Source organism: Varanus komodoensis, unplaced genomic scaffold (assembly GCF_004798865.1).
Source record: "Varanus komodoensis strain SLA01 unplaced genomic scaffold, ASM479886v1 scaffold56, whole genome shotgun sequence".
In the NCBI taxonomy this organism is placed as follows: Eukaryota; Metazoa; Chordata; class Lepidosauria; order Squamata; family Varanidae; genus Varanus; species Varanus komodoensis.
In genome coordinates, this window is record NW_025336169.1 from 2,291,989 (window position 1) to 2,315,904 (window position 23,916).

The 23,916-nt window shown below is 51.0% G+C and overlaps 2 protein-coding genes across 4 annotated transcripts in view; one reads left to right on the top strand and one right to left on the bottom strand.

The window, feature by feature from the left end:
- SLC8B1 (solute carrier family 8 member B1) overlaps positions 1 to 16,608 on the top strand; it is a 42,053-nt gene extending 25,445 nt beyond the window's left edge. Inside the window, exons 9-19 of the mRNA XM_044449019.1 lie at positions 60 to 166; positions 1,513 to 1,680; positions 3,859 to 3,966; positions 5,020 to 5,076; positions 5,696 to 5,826; positions 8,871 to 9,012; positions 10,605 to 10,726; positions 11,022 to 11,175; positions 13,563 to 13,643; positions 14,527 to 14,591; positions 15,332 to 16,608. Coding sequence (XP_044304954.1) covers positions 60 to 166; positions 1,513 to 1,680; positions 3,859 to 3,966; positions 5,020 to 5,076; positions 5,696 to 5,826; positions 8,871 to 9,012; positions 10,605 to 10,726; positions 11,022 to 11,175; positions 13,563 to 13,643; positions 14,527 to 14,591; positions 15,332 to 15,529 — 1,333 coding nt within the window. The 3' untranslated portion in view covers positions 15,530 to 16,608. The remainder of the gene's footprint in view (positions 1 to 59; positions 167 to 1,512; positions 1,681 to 3,858; positions 3,967 to 5,019; positions 5,077 to 5,695; positions 5,827 to 8,870; positions 9,013 to 10,604; positions 10,727 to 11,021; positions 11,176 to 13,562; positions 13,644 to 14,526; positions 14,592 to 15,331) is intronic.
- A 3,971-nt stretch (positions 16,609 to 20,579) lies between these two features.
- The window catches only part of TPCN1 (two pore segment channel 1), a 46,765-nt gene continuing 43,428 nt past the window's right edge, over positions 20,580 to 23,916 (bottom strand). For all 3 annotated transcript variants that reach the window (XM_044448925.1, XM_044448924.1, XM_044448926.1), the window contains one exon: positions 20,580 to 23,015. In XM_044448925.1, coding sequence (XP_044304860.1) covers positions 22,893 to 23,015 — 123 coding nt within the window. In that variant the 3' untranslated portion in view covers positions 20,580 to 22,892. The remainder of the gene's footprint in view (positions 23,016 to 23,916) is intronic.

Sequence of the window (23,916 nt, forward strand, 5' to 3'; positions counted from 1 at the left end):
GTCATGAAGAGGCTCCGGAAGGAAAGCGGCCACTTTGTTTTCCTTAGCATTCTCCCCCATGGTGTTACCTTTCTGGCCTTCGGGAACGGCGCGCCAGATGTTTTCAGCGCCGTGGTAGCATTCTCCGATCCACGGACAGCCGGCCTTGCCATCGGGGCTCTCTTTGGTACGGCAAGTGAAACCTGCAGTGTGCATTCCACCCCTGTTCCTTGCTTGAGCCTGGTGCTTTGTTCTGCTCTTTTGCTCCCTGGCTTTCTGTTGGGATTAGTTGGGGGAGAATTTTTGCATTCCGGTGCAAACGGGCCTTCTTTGCACTTTGGGAATGTTTCCTCAAGCTGAAATGCCATTATCTTTGCTGTTGGCACTTTTCCAATGCTTGATCTGTGCTCTTGTCACAAAAAGACAAACTGACAATGCATTTTTGCTTCCCAAATTTGGAAAAGTGCACATGATGAATCATTGCACTTCAGTTCCAGGCCAAAATGTGGACTCTTGGTGTTTTGTTTCTGTTGTTTCATGGGGGAATAGAAATGGAAATGGGATGGAAGGAGCTTTAGAGGAATGAGGCTTTCTGGTAGGAGAGTCCTCTACAGTTGAGGCATCACCACCCCAAAATCTCAGGTACCTTTCAAATCTCACAAAAGGGGGAGAAGGGCAGTGAGGCGAATCTGGACTGATGGGTCCCCCTTAGGTTCTCTCAGTCCTGCCCCAAGGCAAAAAGAAAGCCGTTGAGTTCTGGTATTCCCCGTCGAGCTCATTCCTGCCACCTCTTTCAGTTTCTCACTGCGAATGTGTATACCCGTGGTGCAATCAGGACGTTTCAGACTTCGTAGCTTTCTGCCCCCGCTCCTCTTTGGATAGCAACATGCATTACTTTGTCATGTGGCATGCCCCCCCCCACACCGCTCTGTTGGGGGGCCTTCACTGTGCTGAGTAGGGGCCCAGACCATCTGCCCCAAGCGCCGGCTCTTATGGCGCCACTACTGTGCAAGCTGGGCCCCAGGACTGGGGCAGCCCTCCTGCTGTGCATTGCCGTAAGCCAGGCCGCCTCGTGGAGCATCACTTGGCCTGTGCCAAGAACCATCTTCCACGTCTCCCTGGAGACGTTGGTGCGAGCCCGTGCGGCTGGCAAGAAAGTTCGTTTATTGTTCGCCTCGTCTGCATGCTGCCCCACAGCCAGAGGCTCTCTGGGCAACTCACAGTGCAATATAAAAAGTACAAATAACAATAACAACCAAAACCATAAAACATAATAAGATTAAAATACAATGTAACTACAACTGTATAAACAGAACAGGAGGAAATATAAGTGCAATATAACCAATAACAATGACCAGAAAAGCAATAAACCAGCAGCAGACCGATTGTCCAATCTAACAACAGATACTAAATTAAAAAGTCTTGTCCTGTGCTGAAAGCAAGCTAAAGTGGGTGCCCGTCGTGAGGTGAGACGACAGAGAAGGCCCTTTGCCTGCACCTGCTCTGGGGCTTACCTGTCCACTCCTCTTCCAGGTGCCGGCATCTTCGTCACAACCATGGTCGCGGGCGGCATAGCCCTGGTGAGGCCGTTCACTGCGGCGTCCAGGCCGTTCCTCAGGGATGCCGTCTTCTACATGGTGGCCGTGTTCCTGACGTTCGTGGCGCTGTATTTTGAACAGGTCACGCTAGCAGAAAGCCTGAGTGAGTGTCCCCGTGGCAGGCGCCCGGGTCGTATGTTCTCGGGGGACGAGGTGACGTCAGTGGGTCCCCCTTTCCGTGCCCACCTCGCCCCTTGTGTGTTGCGTTCCCAAGGTTTCCTGGTACCAGCAATGAATGGGATCGGTGGTTTTCTACTGCTGGTCCGTGGACCGGTGCTGGTCTGCGGAAGATTTCCTGCCAGTCTCTGGGGGCCACATCCTGCTCGCCACAGACCAGCCCAGGGGCCGGCTGTGCCCCACCACCTCTTCCTCAGTTGGCATCGAGTTCTCGGGTGCCCCGGTGCCACTGGGGGAGTGGGGGCGGGCAGAGATTGGAGAGTCAGCTCGGTGGAGCTGGATGGGAACCACACCACACCAAATTCAGGATTTTGTTCCATGGTAGCATTTTTGTTGCTCGGTTTCTGGTTGTTTGGGGGAATTTTCGTCTTTTTGGTATTGTGTTTGGAAACTAACACCCAGAATGCTGTATTGTGTGTGGTGGTGTTTGTTTCTGCCTCAGTGGTCCCTGAGGCAGGTTTCCTGTTTTCGCTGGTCCCCAGCTGTGGAAAGGTTGAAAACCACTGAACTGGAGGACTGACTTTATTATGCTGTTGTAAACTGCACCGAGAGCTTTGAATGTTTGTTGGTGCAGACATAAAACTAGTTCTAATAAGTAATCCCGACTCATCCCCTCTTTCGAAGGACCTAAGCTGGCCTACGTGGTCCTCCTTTTCTCAGTTTTATCCTCACAACAGTGCTGTGGAGTAAGACACCCAGTGAGCTTCAGGACTGAGCAGGGAAACACGCCACCCTGAATCCTGTGCTTCCTGTTCTTCCTCACAACAGACCTGTGAGGTAGGCTAGGCTGACAGTCAGCAGCTGTCGATTTTCCACCAAAAAACAAGCAGGAGTTTTGTGGTTTACGGCACAAAACTCCTACCAAGATTTCAGAAGATCACCTTTAGCTTGCCTTCTAGCTCGACCATTTATTGTTTATTTTTGTTTTGCTGGCATGAATTTGGCAGGCGAGGGGGCTATATGGCCTGTGAACATGCTACTGATAGGCATTTCCCAAATACTGTGCACCTTCGAAAAAACCTGTGAAGTAGAGCATTTAGCCTTTTTGGACAGCAACTGGGGCTCCCCGTTAGAAAGAATAATTCTGACCTGATGCTATGAGCTGCTTGTGCTCCTGCATTAATTGCCCACAATCCTCAGAAGTGTTACTGGGCCAAAGGATTGTGGGAAAATAAAATGGAGGCTAAAGCAGGTTGCTTGTAGCGTGACTTCGAGCAATGTGGCCAAGTCAGGAATACGGCTCTGCAAGGAGACCTCTGTTCTGGAGCAGCTCAACATCTAAGCCAAGAACAGGTGTGGAAAAGATGTGCTTTTTGGCCCATGAGCTGTGGCAAGCCTGGCGACCGTTGGGCCATCCATTTTAGGGCAGCTCTCGGATCCCAATAGAAATGTGAAAGCTTGGGTTGGGAAACAGCAGAAAACCAGGGGCCAAACTTCCGCCTGTTGTTTTCTTCCTGTGAGCTTTTGGAGAAGGCTGTGGGGAAAGTCACCTGGGTTCACGAACTTTTCCGGGGTTTTCCTAGTGAGGGTGAGTGCCGTTGTCCGTAGGCTTGGAAGCTGTGGGGCTTGATCCACAGCATCATGTAGGAAATTAAGCTTTTCCCCACTCCTGGCATGCCTGCTGCTCAGTTGCCCGCGTCACCCACACGGAGCGCAGCTTTCTGGCTTGCCTGCACCTAGCACGGTGCATCCCCCCAAACCACCCCAGAACCTTACAGCAAGCCATGGTTTCTGGGGTGGAGGAGTTGCCTTCCCCACGCACTTCTCTGGGCTCAGACTCCATCGAGAGCCTTGCACCATCAGGATCATCGTGCAAGACATGCAGCGTGCAAGAGCTTGGGCCTTTCTCACTTCCTTTCCTGCAGATCATCCAAACAGTACCCATGTGGCTGGAGCAACATTCATAAATGCAGATGTTTCGGCCTACAGCACCCATCTTCCCCCACCATTGGTGGTTCTGGCCCAGGTTGATAGGAACTGTGGCCCTCCAGACACTTCAACCTACGGGTTATCCCTTCTGCTTCGGTGGACATATTTGCATTTGCAGGCAAGGTGTGCAGTGGGGGGCATGGGCTCTCCTGAAGGAACCTCTCCCCCTCCGCAGGTTACCTGGGCCTCTACATCTTCTATGTCCTGACGGTTGTGGTCTCCACCTGGCTGCACAAGAGGCAGCGGCAGGAGAGGCTGGCCCCTCCCAGTCCTGGGGAACCAGGTAAGGCAGGAACTCGGAGGAATTTATTTATCAGATTTATATCCCCCTTTTTTTATAACTCAAAGTGGCTTTATTTATTTATTTATTTATTTATTTATTTATTTATTAATTAAAAGCTTTTCTGTCCCATCCCCTGCGGAACGACTCAGGACAGCTTACAATAAATACGTAGAACAAAACAAACCCTCAGCGTCCGACCATTAATATACTAAAGCCCCAACTAAAATCAATTAAACATTAACACATAATGGGAAAATAAAAAGGGTTTTGCCTGATGCAGAAAAGAATATAACATTGCACCAGGCGAGCCTCTCTGGGGAGCATATTCCATAGTCAGGGCACCACCACAGAGAAGGCCCTCCTCCGGGTAGCCACCCTCCTGATCTCCTTCAAGGAGGGCTCCCGGAGCAGGACCTCTGCCTCAGATCTCAAGGGGCGGGAGGGCACATAGGGAAGGAGGCGCTCCTGCAGGTATCCCGGTCCCAAGCCATTTAGGGCTTTACAGGTCATCACCAGGCCAGACTTCAGTTGGCAGCCAGTGTAACCGATAGAGGACCAGCTTACATACGTCTCCTCATCCTGCTCTGTCTCAATCCTCAACCACAACCCTGTGAGGTAGGCTGGGCTGAGAGTCTGACTGGCCCAGAGCCACCCAGTTGGCTCCAAGTCCCAGATCCAGTCCCAGCCTGGCTGCTGCTTAAGGGTGCAATCCTGTGCAGACTCCGATGGGGAAAAGTCCTGCAGTTCCCTGCAGTGGCTGGGGAAAACGCTGGAAACAAGATGACGTGTGTGGGATTTTGCTTAAAGCTCCAAGCTTAGGACAGCCTTTTACAATGGAACAGGAGTTAAGAGAACACCCACCGGCTGTGAGCAGAAGGCGGCCATCACCCTCTGGGATCCCCCCATGCCTACATCCCCACCCCCCAGCCTTACACACAGTCCACCCCTTTCAAACGTGCTCCAACCCACACCCAGCCAAGTCGTTCAGGCTCTTGGGAGGTTTGTGTCACCAAACCCAACATTGCCGACTTCTCGATATTTGTCTTTCTGCAGAGCTTCCGACTGACTCTGATGACGGAGATGCATCAAGCACCGGCCGAGGGGACTACGGTGCGTCTGGTCGCTGGCTGTTGCGTGGGCTGAAAGCTCTGGAGCTTTGCCGTAAATGGATGCGCATTTCGGTTTCCAGAGCTCCCACCATTGCAGCTCCCAGATGAGTTATTCATGATTCATTTTCGTATTTAATGAGGAGGACGAATCTGAGAATAGCTCATGTGCTTCTTTCCTTCCCTATGTGGGTCTCCCTTGTATTCTTGTGAGAACCGTGTGAGAGAAGGCAGAGAGAAATAAAATCAGTTTCCCACAACCTGGGCCCTCCCTGATATTCTTGGCTGGCTGGAGATCGTAGTCCCATCAGTTCTGGAGGGTACCAGGCTGGAAAAAGCTGCAGGGGACAGAGCAAAGCCACCCGCTGATACTACTGCGAGGAATGACTTGGCCGCATGTGAAATTCTGGGGTCAGGAATGGTAAAGTCACCTCTCTCTAGCAAACTAGCTTTAGCTAAACCTGCAGTGTGCCGCTGGGGACACTTTCCTGGTCTACTCGGTGGAGCTTGGAGGGCCTCCAGGAATGGAGCCAGGGGGCTCTGGCAGGCAGGCACGGGGTGGGAACTCGGGAAACTCCGTCAGCCTCGTTTCAGACTTGCTTTTCCCCTCTGGTGTTCTGCAGGGGAAGAATACCAACTCTTGCTGCCATCACAGGAGAGTACGCTGCAGATCCTGACACATTCCATGAATCCGCTGGATTACAGGAAGTGGAGGAGGAAGTCCTGTCACTGGAGGATGCTCAAAGCTTGCAAGGTATTTTATCTGTTCTGATTCTGTTTATTCTGAAATTCGTATCCCACCATTTCCCCTCTTCTTCCAAGGAGCCCAAAGAGGGTCACACCTGCCTTCTCCTCTTCCTTTTACCTGCCAAACACCCCTGTGAGGTTGGTCAGACTGAGAGGCAGCAGCTGGCCCCGAGTGGGTTTCATGGCAGAGTGGGGGCTACAACCCAGGTCTCTCCAGTCCTGTGTGGTAACCAGTGCCGCCTACTGGCCTTCATCCCATGCCCTGTACTGGTAGGATCCTAACAATGGGCAAAAACTTCATATTTACTTAACTCCCTTTGGAGTTCAAAATGTTTCACTGTTTCATTACCTCAAATCAGTCCTTTCTGGGAAACCTGAAATTTGAACATCTGAAATCCACAGAAATTTTAGACTGCAGGGATGATATCTTATTGATATGCTTATAGCTCGCTTTTTGGCCAGGATGTGCTCTGAACACTTTTTGTGGTGCAGAAATGAAACGAAAACCAAATGTGCACACACAAAAAGACGGGCGATAGTAAGGTGGTATTAAGGGCCGCTTTTGGTTGCAAAAGAGGTCTTACAATGTGCTGCCATCCTGTGCATGTTTAGAGCAGAAAGAAAAATCCTGGCTGGGGTAATTGGGAACTTATAGACCTTGTGTCTCAGTATGTGTAGGATCGCACACTTCATCTTACTCCAATAGTTCCAGTTAAAAGGGGATTACTTGGAGGAAGTTTTCCTGAAGCAGCTTAAGGGCTGTTGAGCTGTACCCGACTCTCCAGGGGGGTGCGTGGCACAGATGCAGGGCAGGCCAGGCCTTCTAGCTCTGAAGCCCAGCTCTCAGGTGGTCAAAGGTGGTCTTGCTTGAGGAGCAGAAGCACCCAAGCCCACCCTCTCTGGTTCACGGAAGGTGACCTTCTGAAGAGAGAGACTCTCCTCTCTGCCTGTGGGCAGCCTTCAGAGGTGGAGGAGGCCCTTCTCAGAAGGACAGTTTACATGAGCCCGAGGGGGACACGAAGGGGGCACGTGAAGTGTGCTTCCGTTCCTTGGACTGGTCCCTTGAGCACCTTCAGGATGTCGGACGGGGCTTACACCGTCCTATGCTGAGCAAAGGACTGGCGTTGCAGAACTGGGCCCAGCACCCTCCCAGTGGGCCTAATCCTTTATTTTTCTTTTTGAGGGGGTCACCTTTATAATGCTGTTTTCTCACCTCTCCCCTGCCCTACACGAACCACTAGACTCAGGTCTGACGGGCTGCACCACCATTTTTCATCCCTAGTCCTACAGGACCAGCATTTACTTAGAAAAGGCAGGGCTACGTATTTTCACAGTGGAGAACGATTCTCTGAGGAAAACCTGTCATGTAGAAACTTCCCAGTTTTTATTTTGGGGTGCTGCTGGTGGCGTTTTTATTATGGGGTGCTGCTAAGGGCAAGCCTGCAAACAGCACCATGAGGGGTTTGCTGCTTTCAGGATGGAATTTGAAAGGGGACGCGATGTTGCACTGAGGTCTACTTTTTGCAAAGAATTTCTTTTTTATTCCTTGTAAGGTCTATTAATATAATAACGATGAACATAATTGAGCATTACTAATAAACACTAAATAAAGAATTACTAATGAAACATTTCTAAAACAGTAATTAAACAATTACTAATTGAAGTTTACTAATAAACAATAATTAAACAATTGCTGATTAAAGATGGCTAATAAGCATAATGCAAAGAATTTCTCGCAGGGAAACGCATGCTGGCTTGTTCTGCCTTGCTGCACCCCAGCCTGCCTCTCGCGGTGTGCAAAGAGGATGGAAACCCGCCGACTGAAGCAACCGCTGCTCAGGGCGGGTGGCGGCGAGCAATAATCGGAGGCTCTGTTTCACACATCTGTTTCTGAGGTTTTGACTTCTGCAGCTGGGGCTGGGGCTACAGAGCTCCTCACTTGTGGGAGCTGTTTCGATGGCATACATGAAGTTGCCAATGGAAATTCTCCCCACTTAGAAGGGTATTTAAGGGTTTGTGGACACATTTGTATGTTCTGGAGAGATTTTAATAATGAGGACGTGATCCATGCTACAGAGGCTTCAGCACTCCTCTGCACCAAAACGACCGGTTTTAGGCAGCTGTCTGGCCGACAAAAGATGTTCGTGTTTGGGGTTTCTCCAGGTAGGAAGAGAGGTGAGGTAGGCATGCAGAGGACGTGCATGGAAGCTGTAACGCGGTGAGCAGAAAGCTGGAGGGGGGAAGAGAGAATGCTAGGACCTGGAGTCACCCTGTGTTTGGTTGATGGGAAATTCAGGACAGGTCCGAGAAGGGAATTGTTCACACAGCGCCGAGCTGAACACCGGAATTCAGTGCCACAGAATGACACCAATCTGGACAGTTTTAAAAGGGGATTGGATAAATTTCTGGAGGAGAAGTCTGTGTGTGGCTTCTCCTCCCGATGGCTGTATGCCGCCTCCAGGGCCAGAGGCAGGTTGCTGGGGCACATGGGCTGGAGGGTGCTGTTGTACTCCTATCCTGCTTCTGGGGTTCTCGTCAGGGCAGCTGACTGGCTGTTCTGTGAACAGAATCCTGGATTAGTCCTTAGCCTGACCCAGGGCAGTGCTTGTGTTCTTAGGAACCTCTCCATATTTACACAGAAGTAAACGTCTGCAAACGAGGCCTCAGGCTGGGCACTTGCAAAATCTTCTGGAAATGTTCCCTACACTGTTCACACACACACTCCTGGCGACAGTTCTACATGCTAGGTACTATTGTCCAGGCAGGTGGGGCTGATGGAAGTTGTAGTCCAGTGCATTTGGAGGGCACTGGGGTATCCTTAGACCGTAGGGTAGCACACCACATCCATCTGTCAGAGTAGTTTTTAGCAAGGGAAATTGCCTATAACTTCGGGTTTAGAGGCTCCATCTTGCATCTTATTTAGCTTGTCTCCTTTAAAAAGAAGGGTGAGTGTGTAAAGCACGCACTGGGATCCAGTACAAGACAGGGCTGCAGCTTTGTCCCCATTGGGGTCCACGGAGAGCCCGGTTGAGCCCCTCTCTTGCCTTCCAGTTGCCGGTGGAGGTTGTGCTGCTGCTGACGGTGCCGATTGTGGACCCCGACCGGGAGGACCAGAACTGGAAGCGGCCCCTGAACTGCCTGCACCTGATCACCGGCCCCCTCGTCTGCATCCTCACACTGAAATCCGGCGCGTGTGAGTGCCCCGTTTCCCCTCGGGCGGGGATGCGCTTTGTTGTGTGAGGAGGGTGGGGTCCCGGATCCTGGACGATTTCCTGGGCCCTGGATCATTCCCCAGCAATTCCGTGATGCCCATGGAGGGTGATTCCTTTCCCTTCTAACCATTCACAGGGCAATTTGGAAGGGCATCTGCCGTGAGGGATGGTTGGAGGAATTAACTCCCTCCTCTGCACCCCCAAAGAAAAATCTACCCCTGCATCGCCGTTGAGTCTTGGGGAATAAAAACACTTCCCTTCAGTTTGGGTGATGTGAGGCGATGCACAAATGAATTGGCGAGTGTTTTCTGACTGGGAGAGTTTGGTTGAGAAAGGAACTGGCTGGCTTTGCACTCAGTGCAATTTAAGTAAATACTTGAAATTCTCTAGGAGAATGTGATAGTGCAGCTGTGAGTCCTGTGGACCTGGACCCGAATCTTTTAAGCACCTTAACACCACTGTGTGTAGGTATCCTTTGTGGGAGGGGTCTGCCCTTCACAAGTGATCCTCATTCGCTTGAGCACCAACAGTCCACCCTAATCAGAGAAAAAGCATACAGCTCCAGAAAGTCCAGATGTTCCCAAATAATTCCTGAAGCTCCACATTCCTCCCCCCCCCTTTTTTTAAACTTTCCCTTCCTGGGAGACAAAGTTACAGAGGGAGCCTAGCTTTACAGAACCTAGGAACTTGGTGGGTTGTGCTATGGTTAAACAACCTTCACAGAACCCTAAAACAAGCCACGGGTTATGTAAGGTTTTGCACCCTCACACAATCCACCCTCAGCAAGTTTGCTTAAATATTCAAAATGGCCACCCACCTGTGCTAGAGCCCATCATGACTTAAATGTAAGCCATGGTGAGTCATTTGAACGTTTGAACTGGTCCACTGAGTCAGACCATGTACTCCTATAGCTCAGTATTTTCTGTAGAGAAGTTCATACAACCAGCCCGCCACAGGGCATGCCTGCTGCCGTTGTGAATATTCAGTCCCAGACGGGGTGTTGTGGTTGCATCTGAACGCAGCCACCGTGAACGGTGAATTCGTTTTTTCATTTTTTCTTACGAACTCAAAGTGGCTTATGTCCTCCTCCTATGCTGCTCTCAGTCTGATACCCACAACAACAACCCTGTGAGGTAGGTTGGTCTGAGGGTTGGTGACTGTTCTAAAGTCACCCAGTGCATTTTACAGCAGAGTGGGAACTCGGCCTGCATCTCCTCAGGCCCAGACCGGTGCTCTGACCACTGTGCTTGTTGTGAAGATACAACGGGGAGGAAGGAGACCCTGCAAAAAGGAAACATGGCTGGAGAGAAGGCCCAGGTGGCGTAGCGTCGCCCTGGGACTCGAGCGGCAGGTTCGGCTGTGGAGCTCACTGGTTGTCTTTGGGCCGGTCACTGATGCTCAGCCTAACCTACCTGTAAGGGCTGTTGTGCGGAGGAAAGTAGAGGTTGAGGGTGGACTGTGCAAGCCACCTTGGGTCCCCTGGCGGAGAAAAGGAAGAATATAAATAAGGTGGACGCTCGGAACGGGCCAGGCAGAATTGGCTTCAGCCAGGCTTCCTCCATGTCTCTTGCAGATGGGTTTTTCAAGATCCAAGGCGTCTTCCCCATCTGGGGCCTGGTGACTCTGGTGGGGGCCGCCGTGGCCACGATCGTCTTCTGCACCACGAGGAACGAGGAGCCCCCTCGATACCACTGCGTGAGCATTCCAGTTGTCGCTGCTGCCCAGCCTCTTTCCTGCATCCACGAGCCCTCCTCTCCACCAGCGCTGGTGGAACTCTTGGCATGCAGGAGGCGGCCATGACACGAAGGGCCGGGGAACAGCAAGCGCCCGCAGCACCTGCGCTCTGTAGGCAGAAAGCCCCGGGTTCAGTCAGAGTCCAGGGCCAGACGAGATCCTGGGAAGCCACCATCCGCTAGAGTAGGTAGCCCTGGGCCAGAATGGTCCGTAAGCTTTCCGGCATGTTTTTGCCTCTGTCTCCCTCTTGCAACAGGTTTTCGCCTTCCTGGGTTTCCTGGTCAGCGCTCTGTGGATCAACGCTGCAGCCACGGAAGTGGTGAACATCTTGAGGACTTTGGGCGTGATCTTCCGTCTGAGCAACACCGTCCTGGGGCTGACGTTGCTGGCCTGGGGGAACAGCATTGGGGGTAAGGAGCAGCACCCTCTGGCTGGACCCGCCGTGTGATCTCACTTGTGGCCTTGATAGCCGCCCTTCCTTTCATACAGCTCAAGGCGGCTGATACGGTTCCTCTCCTCCCTTCCCATTCAGTCCACACAACAGCCCTGTAAGGTAGGTTAAGCAGTAATTGGCGCAGCGAGCTTTGGCTTAATCATCAGTGCAAAGGGCGTGTGGGCAAGGAATTAAAGGAGGCTGAGGCTTAGAAGGTCGGCAGCAAAGGAACGAGCCAAGATCTTCCAGTGTTTCATGGGAGGCCAAGACCAGGCTATTCCCAGTCACTCTGTATGGATGTGAAAGCTGGACAGTGAGGAAAGCTGGCAGGAAGACAGTGCAGCTGAGAGCTTTGGAAATCCCTTGCACAGACCAAAATATGACCAAGTGGCTCTAGGTCAAATCAAGCCAGAAGTTTCACTGGAAACAAAAATGTATAAAACTGAGGCTGTCGTGCCTCGGGCACGTCATGCGAAGGCAGGGCTTCCTGGGGAAGACAATCCTGCAAGAGAACATCAAAGGCAGGAGAAGAGGGAGAACAGTTATGGGGAGAAGGAGGCTGCAGCCTGGAGTTTGCAAGAGCTGAGGAGGCTGTCAAGAACAGGGTGTTTTGGAGGGCTTTCCTTTGTAGGGTCGCCCTAAGTTGGAGATGACCTTGCAGCACATGTGAAGAACAGCTTCCTGGTCCTAGTCCAGCATTCTGATCCTGGGATGCAGAATGCCATGGCCAAAGGCCCAGTCCCGCCCCAGGTGGCCACAGACCATCCATCTGGCTGATTTCCCCCCCTGCCACTGATTGCTTGCGGGTTTTGTAACTTCTCTGCAGTTCCCACCTCCATTCTAATAGGTACTGTTGCCTCCTGAAAGGTGCTGTTTCTGGCAGGAAGGAGTTCAGGCGAAGTAGGTTCAGTTTGGAGGCCTGCCCCTTTTCCCTTTGGCCTCACCCACACCCGGACAGCACTCCTCCAGAATTTTGTGATTTGGCCTCCCCACACTCTAACCACTGGTGTACACAGCCCTGAAGTCAATTATGGATGATGCAGGGAGATCCCAAAAGATAGTGGGAACTAGACCCCCCTGTACTGGGGTCCTTTCCTTGAGTAGCTATTTGGTCTGTTGTGCAGCAGAAATGGTTCCTAGGTTGGGGATGATGTGATTATGACTGTTGTGGTTTTTCTCCCTCTCCCATAACACTCGAACCTGATTGGGGGGCGGCTTGGGGCAGGTAAGAGGAAGGTGTCTTCACACAACATTTAGTTAAACTATGAGATTCGCCGCCACAGGAAGTGGTGATGGCTGCCAGTCTGGCTGGCTCTCAAAAGGGATCGGACAGGTTTGTGTAGGGGAAGGTTCTTGGCGGCTGCTAGCCAGCCTTGCTGGCCAGGGCTACCTCCTTTCCCAGAGGAGGCGTGCCTGCACACGGCAGTTGCTGGGGAGCTGGGCAGGAGGAGGTCTTGCCCCCCCACCCCCACTTGGGGGAGCCTGTGGGCAGCAGGTTGGTCACCGTGCGTATGGAGGGCTGGACTGGGTGGACCTCGGGACTGATCTAGCGTGGCTTCCTTATGTCCTAATTTAATCTATACTGCCCAGTAGTCAGAGCTCGCGGGGGCGGGGGGGGGGTCACTGCAGCTTATTCAACAGAGGGTGAGATAAAATGACAGTAAACATGATAGCATGCCATGGCTAAATGGCGATACGGCACAGGGATTCCTGGCACAGCTGCAGTCCAAGGCTGCAGGAAGGCCTGGGCCACCTGTGGCAGGTCCAGTGCAGCGTGCCAGTGCGAGGCGGAGCTGGGAGCTTTGGACCAAGCAGAGCTGGTGCGGCCCAAGGACCCGGCTGCCAATCGGGGAGCTCTTGCTTTGAGCATCGTGACGAAAGGAGAGCTTTATCTCTTGGGCAGTACAGAAATGTAAGCAATCCAGGTGGGAGGTGGCCACGGGTGAGCCACACTATCTTAGCTCCAGTTTCCCACCTGCAGGGGTCCCGCTGACCTGGCTCACAGGGCTGCAACGATTCCTGGGAGAGAATGTCTGAGCAGTGGAGGTCGCAGTGGGGGAGCCCCTGGTTTACCTGCAGAAGGTCCCAGCCGCACCCTCTGGCCCCTCCAGTTTCTTTTTAAAAGGATGGAATGGGGTGACACTTGGACAGTTCTCTTTCCCTGACAGCAGCTGCAGAGCCTGATGGAAACACAGTCTGGTTTGTTAGAAAGCGGATTCCAAAGTACCTGAGTGCCTCTGGCACTAACACCCTTCCCTTTTTATGAAGGACAAAGCTAAATGTGCACCAGCGGGTCTGATCTCAGAGAACTCACCTGTGTCTTCCTTTCTGTTCCTGCATCCCCTTTCCCTTGTGTTGTTGCAGACACTTTCTCTGACCTCACCATGGCTCGGCAGGGATACCCCCGCATGGCCTTCTCGGCCTGCTTTGGTGGCATTATCTTCAGTATCCTTGAAAGATTTGTCAAGAGGTTGGCTGGCCAAGGATCATCGTCCTCAGGGTGGTTGTATCTCCTAGGGGGAGGGTAGTGGATGAGCTGGCTTACATCTTACATTGGTCCTCAGGCTATTAAGATACAGCAGCAGATTTTCTTGATGGTTATGTGGACATGTAGCCCTGATTGGTTTTGTGGTCATTATACCCTATCAGAAGAACAGCTTGTTAAATCGCACTGAAGGTCCATCCAATCCAGCATCTTGTTTATCCCAGTGGCCAGTCAAATGCCACAAGCACCATATAGGGGGCATCAGTGGTCAGTGTCTTTCAGCCCAAGGGAGATTTAATTTTGAAGGAGCCCTCAGGGCTGGACTCTGGTGTGGTCAGCAGGCAAGATGGCAAGGACAAGAATACAGATCTACAACATTGTAGATTAAAGCTCTTGCTGCTAATAGCGAAGCCTGAGCGATCCAGCACCCCTGGTTTGTACTGTGCAGAGAATTCACTCATCTCCAGATGGCTGTTTTGCCACTACCTGTAGCTTTCCTGCAGCCACAATTTTGCACTTTCCTCTACCTGGTGGGTTTGGGGGGTTCTGTGAAAAAATAAGCTCACCCACCCTGAAACCTGAAGTCTGCGCAATCTAATTTTTAAATCTGGTTGAGTTCTTGCTGAATATCTAGAAAACCACACCGTGGCTTTCCTAGAGGAGTGGATTCCGTGCTTGGCAATAAGCCGGCTGGTTCTGATGGGCAGCCACTGCCTGCATTATATTTTCTTGGTTTGGCTGTCCTGCCAGGCCCTCTGGCCTTGGTGCGTAGGCTTGGGGAGCAGGGACCAATGAGTCAAAGATACCCATCCTGGCAGGACTGTCTCCTGAACTTCCTTCCAGATATGCTTGTCGGAGTGGGACTTGGCTGCCTGCTGCAGATGACCAACAGCAAGCTCGTTGTCAGGGTATGGACCTCTGTCTTTTTTTCCTTGCACCTTCAGATCATCCCATCTCCCTGGCTGCCTGGAAAGAGGCAGAAGAGAAGGCAGTGGAACGCTGGGCAGGAAAAACGTTGCTGTCTCGTCTCCATAAGGTTTCTGGGAGAGGCTCTTTGCTTGCTGGAGTGGCCCTCGCTTTGCAGGCTCGGTTCACTCCACGGGATCTCTGGTTAAGACTGCTGAAACAAGCAGGCACCTGTTTCTTCCTGAGAACCGGGAGAACCTGCCGCAAGCCCAAGCAGTTAACATGCCCAGCGCTCTGCCCTTTTGTAAGAAGCCTGCGAAGTTTTGCTTCAGCAGAATGTGCTTTCTCTTCTATGGCAGCCTGTGGGATGCGGCCCTCCCCGCAACGGAGTTTGCCTGGGACCGGTGCTGCCTTGTTCCATTTTTATGGCCCCAGGCCGCAGACTGCTTATTTCCCAACACAAGTCCAACACTTGTCATGGCCCAATTCTCGTGGGCTGTTTTTGTGGTGTTCCTCCTAAGCCGAGTGTATCCCGTGCAGGTGAGCGCTTGTCCTGTTGCACGGTTCTTAAATCATGTCAGTCTTGCGGTCCTTTTACTTGCATTGTTCTGCCGTTGGTGGCTTCTTTTGGCTGTGAGTTCTTTCTGCTAAGAGAATTACGGATTTTGAGACTGCCTTTTGGGCTGGGAAGGGATGCCTACATTAATCACGATGCTTTGGCTTGTCCCTTCTCACCGTGTAGCTGGAGTCGGACGGCCTCCTGGTGTGGATCCTGGCTGGGGCGCTGGGCCTCAGCCTCGTCTTCTCCTTCCTCTCGGTGCCCGCACAGTGTTTCCGCTTGGGCCCAGCATACGGGTGCTGCCTCATCGCTTACTACGTGGTATTCCTGACGATTGCGCTTCTGACCGAGTTCAGGGTGATCCGGGTTTCCTCTGTCTGACAAAACACACCTCGTACTTCGGGCCTTGCTTAAGTCTCCACGGGGTGGCGAAGCAGCTGCAGATCTGCTCGGGGCCTGGCTGCTCAACTTGAAGAATGGTGCCTTACAACATGGCGGGCAGGTACCACTGGCACATCCAAAGAGTCCCGTCGGTTGGCTTTGAGCGTGGCCGCAAGAAGGGAGACCAGCAAAAATCGGGAAAGCAGGGCTGTGCTGGAGCTGCAAACATCACACTCCAGCTGCTTTCCAGCCCCCAAAATCCAGGGATTTGGGGACCAGATTAAGGCCTCAGCCCAGACGCCTTGAGAAGCTACCAGCCCCCAGCTAGGAGTAACTTTTCTAAAGAAAGGCGCAATTTAGATTTGAAATGGTGAAATGTTCTTTTAGAACAAGATGTGATTATTATTTGGAGGGGAGGCAAATATGGCTAGAAGCCATTTTCGCTCCCGTCTTAACTAGGATGAAGATGTTACGGCATCAGTACCTCTGGTATGCACTCACTACTTCATTACTTATGAGCTTTGGTTGCTAAAATAAGGTTTAAATGAGCAGTGGCCTGTACGACCAAGAGATTGTCTATTCCAGGTTAAAAAATCAGGTTTCCAAATGCTTCCTTCCATGCAAGCATGAGGTATCTGCTTGCTTGGGGGATCCCCAAAGTTTGTGGAAAATCCTCAAAGAGGGAAACCAGAACAGCCCAAAATACTGATGGGTGGGGAAGAATGGAATGCTTGGAAGAGGGAATGGAATGATGCCACTACTTACGTGGGGAGAAGTATATATAAAAATGTGGAAAGATCAGGAGAAAAGGCCTCACAAGTCGAAGGACATCATTCCTTGACCCTAATAACCAGGTCTGATGAGAGGGAAAGTTTCTAATGCCTGTTGTTCATAGCGGGTCAGCAGCAGTGCCTGTATCTAGTGGAAGCCTCTGGTTTTGTGTCTTGTCTCTGGTTTTCCGCACATCTTTGTTGGATGCTTCAGATGCTTTAAAAATAACCTTTTTATTTTTGCTCTGTGTCCCTCTTTCTCTTCTGCCATCGGTGATGCTGGGCAAGCATTAACACTCACACACACACACAGAGGTATTCCTGCAGAAGCATGCAGAAGGAGTGGGTGGCTTGAGCCCACGACATTCCAACTTTCCATAATTGTGATAGTTTAATGTTTGTTTTAAGGAGGAAAATTGTCGGCCGGGCAGTTGCATTTTGTTACTCTGCTGATCTCCCTGCAACAAGCATTGCCTTTTGAGAATGGAGGCTGTAGCTGCGTTAAAACTTCCACGGTGAGAAGCTTCCCAGTGGGGCCCTGTGACACCGGCTGGTTGCGCATCATGGCCTTCCCCGCTCTTGCAGCCCTTCCTGTTTTTTTGCAGCTCCAAGCACAGGCGGGAGTTCACCAGGCTGTGCTTGGCCGGGCGAGTCATAGGTTGCCCAAGCCTGCGGTCCCAGTGAGAAGTGGCCGCCCCGAGCCACAGGCATGACTGGGCGGTTTTATTCCCCGCTCAGCACTTGGCCACACGCGGCAAGATCACAAGCCTCTGTGTTGGGCAAAAGGGAAGGCTCGCAACGTGTGTTTGTGCTTGCTGTCTAGCCCACTCAGGCGGCAGAGCAGAAGTCTCTCTGCGCTCAGGTTCCCTGAAACGGCCCTGCTGATTTCACACTCTTGGAGAACCCGGCAGCGGTGTGGGAAACGTACCAGACCTCCTCCCCACATGCATGGGATCCTCTTTCCATTCCCAGCATGCATTGCACACCTATTGCAACCCCCTGTGACTGACTTGGAGGATTGCATGAGAAGCCACCGGGCACTTTGAATGCTCGGCCCCTGGCTGGGGCGTTGGCCTGATTTGCTGTGTCCGGTGGTTAGAGGAGGGAAGCAACTCACACAGAGCCCTGGAAGGGAGTGGGCACGAAGCCGCCACGACGTGGAGACCATCTGAGGTGGTCTAGTGCCACGGAGTGGCAACAGCTGCGCCAGTGCTGGAGTTGGCCCTTCTGCAGGGGAAAACCGCAGGAGGAAGCTGTGTCAGCTGCTGGAATGGAGAGTTGTTGAGAAGTCCACAGTGTAACCAAGGAGCCGGAAGGACAGAGAATGCTGCTCGTTTTTTATCTTTTTAGCAGAGCCGAGATGGGGCAGGGATGTGTGGCATGTTTACTTTAAAATTAAACCCCTTCAGTGAGGTTTACTCCTTTGTAAGTGTGTTTAGGGTTGCAGTCTTCGAATGCTAATTTCCAGTGCTTTGGAACCCAGTATGGTTCAAGCCCCACTGCCTGGCACTATTAGGCAAAGCTATCGGGAAGAATTTCTCAGAGGCATCAGCCCATGCTGGTTTCCTGCCCATACGCTGTGATCCATATGCTTGTCACAGTGGTTCTCCTTTAAAAAATAAATCTGTACAGTGGGGTTTTTCTAGCACAAGGCACAACTGCTGCAGAGAACTCCATGTGTGCCAGTGTCATGGACTAGTTCCGTTAGGTCACAGTTCTGTCTTGGAGGCGTCTGGAGGGCGTCTGCTAGAGCGACTGCTCTTTGGGAGAAGCCCGCAGGGGTGGGCTTCCAGTGGTGGGCAGGGCCACAGGCCAAAGGGGTGTGGCCAAAATGCAATCCCCCATTCCACCTGACGTTCTGGGCCTTTGCCAAGCGTTAGAGGCATCTCAGCCTTTCAGATCGGCGGCAAAGAAAGCTGGAAACAGAAACTGGTTGCTGGGGGAAAGGAATGTGGCCAACTGGGACCCAATTTGGCATGTGGGCCTTGGCTTCCCCCACCCCCGAGCCAGTCCAGTCCTTCATGCCCTGGCTAGATTTCCTAGACTGGTGCTTTCGTGTGAGAGAGCTTGGCCCATGACCTCAATTGCTGAGACATCTTTAGCACTGTTGGAGTTGCAGAAGATAATTGGGCGTGAGTTAAGTCTGGGGGGGAATGAGACCCCCGAGCTGGGACCAGGGGGCCCGTAACGGCTGTAGGGCACTGGCCCCAGTAGGCGAGGATTCCTGCACAAGCTTGTATGTGCAAAGAGTGGCTGGCTTGTTGAGATGTTGCCAACCGCTGCAGCAGGGAAGCGAGCGTCCAGTTCTTAGGCTGCCATGGAAGCCTGTTCCAGGGACAGATGTTCTCCTACAGAAGCCTCCAGGCTGTGAACTTTCTGCAGAAGCAAAACATAAAAATTGGTGTCAGGAATTCAGTTGAGTTGCTGACCATCCATCACGCCTGGCTGCTGAGCTGTCCTAGGTAGGTGGGGCATTAAATTGCCCAAGTTGGCACCGAGCTCACAAACGGAGCACTTGTTGATCTTTGGAGCAGCAGCGAAATGGCGGAAAATTAGGCGGTTGCCTCCTGCCAGGCTGCTGGGTGCTGCTGCAGCTTTGCTCCCTTTGGCTGGCACGGAGGACCCCAAAATTCAAGGCTGCTTGCTGGACGATAAGGGAAGAGGGCCCTGAATCTGTCAGTTAAGGAATCCCTCCGTGTCTGTGGCAGGATTGCTCCTTTCTAGACAAGTCACCCTGCATTGGGTGGGGGTTTAGTTCCTTCCAAGCCTTGATCCTACTCCAGAGTGGAAAAACACTCATGGACAGTTTTCTCCATCTTTACGGTGGAGAAGAGAGAGCATCCTGTAGTGCAAATTTGCCACCAATGTCTCTCCTAACTGCTGACTACCAAGAAGCATACGTGGACAAATCTGCTTCAGAACTTACCTGAGGAACTGTAGCTTTTGACAATCTTTCTCTTTAATAATCTACCTCATAAAGATAAAATGCCAGATGGAACTTGCCCCGAGTGCTTGGTTAGGCTGGTAACCTAATTAACAACAGTCATCACATGTTGCAGGACTTAATCGCAATTCATGATACTTTGTTTACAAAATGGCTTGTTGGAGAGAACCAAGCAAATTCTTAAAAACAACCTGTTTTCTTCTCCCAACTGTGATGGAGCCGGCTTTATGAATCTCTTTGGAGAACCAATAAAATAGCTGCTTTCCACGAATTCTGAGTGGAGTGGGAGGGAGAGATTGAAGTTATTAACTGACCTAGAATTGCTGTGAGTCACTTTTGGACTTATGAACCTAAATGGCAGGGAGCTGTTTGTTCCACTAAAACATAGAAACAGAGTGATCCAGAAGGGGCCTCCCGGGCCAGCCTGGCTCCAACCGGCTCTGCTCACGACATGCCCACCATGTGCATGTCCAAAACATAAAATCAGCCCCGCAAGGCTGTTTCAAGGGGAGGGCACAGTCCCTGCAGAGTGGCACCAGTGCTTTCCAAATGATACTTAAAATATTTCCCAAGGAATCTTAAGCAGCCTTGGAATCTGGCCAAGGCACTTCATACCAAGTGTCAGTAGTTCTGCCATAAATCTACAGTCCCCTTTTTGTGAAACTTTCCCCTTCTCAGAGTACAACATAGCCTTCGTTCGGTTAACAGGGAAAATAAAAAATACTGTCTTCAATGCATGTTCTTTGGGTGTGCAAAAGCATCCTTCTAAGCGGTTTTTTTATTTTTTTGCATGCTTTTGCTAAGCTATGGAATGTATTAAAGTGGCATTGGGCAAGCACGTGATGCTGGAAGAACTCTGCTTCTGCAGCCCCTGACCGTAACTGCCACGTGGGGAGAGCAGTTTTGCATAGGACGTGTGCAAACTGTATGTCAAGTGTGATGCACACCTGTTGCACACTCAGTCTTTGTTACTGTGCACACCAGGTGCCTAACAAGCTAGGCGCTGTATGAAAAAATAAGCAGGCTTTGTGGCTTGGCATATGAGCTAAAAGTAAAGGCAAGCACATTGACTTGGGCCCATGAAGCGTCTGGAGAAGGGGCCTTAAGGTAAATGTGGAGAGAGGCAGGGGAAAAGTGAAGGGGAAAGGACGCAAACCAGGAGACGTTTCCATCTCTCCATGTTTCCAAGTGCTGAAATATGTGGCACATAAAACTAATATTCTTAGACTTGGTTTGCATTCTTCTCCAAACAGCACTCTGCATTCAGGAAATGGACAGCTCTGTAGCAAATCAAGTTGCTATTTTTTGAAAATAAAAATGCAGAAAACAAAAAAGGTAATGCTTAAAAAGTTTTATTAATAAACGTGCCTGGAAACATCTATATAATACTGTTTCAGACATTACAATTTCCATAAAAACTCCCAGCCTATGAAACTCTCCAAGTGTTTCATGCCTACAAGTGATTGTCTTTGGAGTTAAGAGTGCTGAAGAAAGCCAGGGAAAGGACGGTTAGAAGGGGATGCCCCATACTCTGAGGTTTATTTTCCTTCCAGCCTACAAGATGTCTGGAAGAAAGTAGCTTCTGGAATTATTACTAGCTTATTTATATCTGTTTTATATAAAAAAAACCACCAAAAAATACAGTGCAAATTGAAGGTCAGTTCGTTAGCAATGCAGCCGAGGAAGCATGAATCGGTTCCCAGCCCTACAGTGATCATTTACTGTAGCTACATGTCTGTAGCTCATGTTCCTTAACATCACTTACGCTTTATAGGGTAAGGTCCAAAATGCTGCTCAGCTGTTGGGGAGGAACAGCTGGACTGGACCTCCTGCATCCTGCTGTCTCTGCAGGGGGACTGGGTAAGCGCTGCACAGGATTGTTCCTTAGTGGTCTGAGAAGTGATGAGGCAGAAACTTCCATTTCACCTACTGAGGTCAGAATTTTTTTTTCTCTCTTTTTAAATCGAGAAGTAGTTCCACGCATCAAAATTGGGAGAGCAGGGGAGAGTGATGCAAGAGTCGGAGTTGGTGGGTTCCCCCCGTGCATGTGGACACACATGCACAAGCCCCCAAGTGGATCTTACAAGCCGTGTGGTTCTCTCACCTGGTGGGGCAGCCAGCTCTGTAAATCCACTTCCAAAAGGAGTGAGGATCTCAAAAGGATCTCATTGCCTGGGGCTTCCCTAGGGGCAAGCCTAGTAAGGCTAACCTTTCCTTCTCCTAGTAGTAGTCATTTGAAGGGAGTATCTCTTCTGATTACCTTAAAGTAGCCTTCCATTCTTTCTAGGGACACATCAACTTATTGGAGATGCAAACGAGTACAGGAATAGTGTGATTCACGGTTATGTTGGCCTCCTCTAAGCCAATCTCCAGATTTATGCAGTCAGAACAACTCCTCTCCAAACTTGGGAAAAATTCTGCAGTGAATCAGGCAGATCCCAAGCTTTCCCTTGTGGAAGGAAAGCAGCTGTGTTTCCTCTCTTACCAGCTGGGGCTGCAGCGGCAAAACAGACACGGAAGGACGGTGTCCCAGTGCTCGTCTCTTTGCCAACTGCAGTGCTGAATGGAGGGGGCAGTTCTGTCCCCGCTGCTTCGAAGTTGCCTGCTTTGCAGGCAGCTGGAAGGGGTGCAGTTTTCCCCCTGTGGCTTGGACTAAGAGCAGATCTAATCTGAAGTGAACACTGCGAGTCGCCAGACGACCTCAGAACGAGGCTTGCCGCCGGTTCCCCGCACTGCCTATTGTCTCTTATTATGCAGGGGGTTCTCAGAAAAAGCCCCCCAAAAAAGCCCCCCGAGTTGAGATTTCTGTGCAAAAGTAACAAAGCTCCAGGCCCAACTGAGATGTCTTTGCAATGCTGGCAAGTGAACAGCTTAAACATTTCTTCCATCAAGGAGTTATTGCTTTAATATCAAGGGTCGGGGCGGCCTCATCAGACGCATGCAGCCCTTTTCCTGGCCACAGTGTTCAGTTGTTTCCTGGGGGAGATTCCTAGGCTTTAATCATTCCCAGGTTCCCATAAATTTAGGATTTGTTATGCCTAAAACAGAACCACCATCTTGTCCGGGGGAGGAGGGAGAGAGGCTGCACTATGTCGCCAAGTGGCTGACGGAAACGAGAGCTCATTTCCTTTCCAAAGCCGTTGAGGAACGTGTGCCCCCCTCTCCGCCCACCCTGGCCTGTTACAAACTGGAAGGCCTTGCTACCGTGATGGGAAGCAAAAGTTAAGCGGCAGAGGGCCTTTTCGGATGCTGATGAACTTTTAAGACAATGGGGGTCAAGCTCTGAGCATGGTTTAGCTGGCCACTTGATCCCACAGAGTGTTTACAGGAAGAGAGCAACTGGTTTGCAGGAGACAAATGCCGGAAATGCACCATGATGGGGACCCAGCTTGGCAAGCTCCCTTTCTTAGGCCCAGCCTACCAAGAGGGGCTTGGGCTATGCATCAGACCGCCGTTGCGCTGGCAGGCCTGCCGAGTTCTTGTACAGCAATTGCAAGAAGTAGGACCCAAACTCTCTCATCCAAAGGAGCTCAGGAGGTGGTTTTGCCAGGCTACGCTATGCATTAAATTCAACACATACACTGCAAGGTTAAGGAAGAGGAGGAGGAGGGTAATGCATAGGAGAAGCTGCTGTTTGCATGAACTGGGCTTAAATAATGGTTTGGGAGCGCTGCCGGAGGCCCGAAGTTTGCGAGAGCGGTCTCCGCAGCTCTTCCTCCTCCTGCCAGGTCAGCTGCCTCTCCTCTGTCCTGGAATGTTCTTCATACCATTCCTGTACAAAAAAACACAAGCAGGCAGTACATTCTTCCACAGCCCATCCGCAAAGCAGCAACATCTGCAAAAGTCCCCTCCCTGCATACACCCTCTAGCCATTTTTGGCTGGTACAATAAGCCAGAATTCCAACAGCTGCAGCTTGGTGGTTCCCACTGTAAGCAAAATAGATAACCTTTGTCTGCAGCTGATTTGTTGCCAGTGTGAACCAGAATTCTGGGTTGTCTTAAGGGGAGTTGCAGTCATAAGCCATGTCTGTTTCTGGTTCACACATCGTGGCAAACCACAGATGGAAGATCCGTGGCTTGTTTCCAGAAGGAGCCAAGTGAACGTGATGGAGCAGGCCTGCTGGCTACTCCAGGATCTGCTGGGCTTGCCTGGAAGAGTTTAGGAAGAGTCTGTGTGAACCAGACACAATACTGGTTGCACCCAAACAGCCTGTGTCCAGAACCCCAGACTGGTTCTTGTCAGAGTATCAGTGATCTGGAAATCTGCGCAGAACCATTACAGTTGAAAAGTGGAATGGTAACAGTAAAAAAAGAATAAACTCTGGCTGCTGTGCTGCAACGGAACTCTCCTTTTTTAGCACCCTTCCGGCCATTTTCACATGTCCTGGTTCCCATGTAAAAACACCCCAGAATAAGGATTTGGTAAGGGTTATTATTGAATCATGGGTTGTTGTTCTGTGCCATCCCTGCACTGTGATTTAACTATGGGTTGTTGACAAGAAGCAACTCCCAAGTGCACAACCCAACACCAAACCTTGGCTTGTTCATGGGTAAGCCATAGTTAGGCTGTGATGCATGCTATGCATGTAACAACAACCTATGATTCAACTCATACTCTAGGTTATCATAATGTGTGAACCAGGACAACTTCTTCTAGCCTAGAATAGATGAAT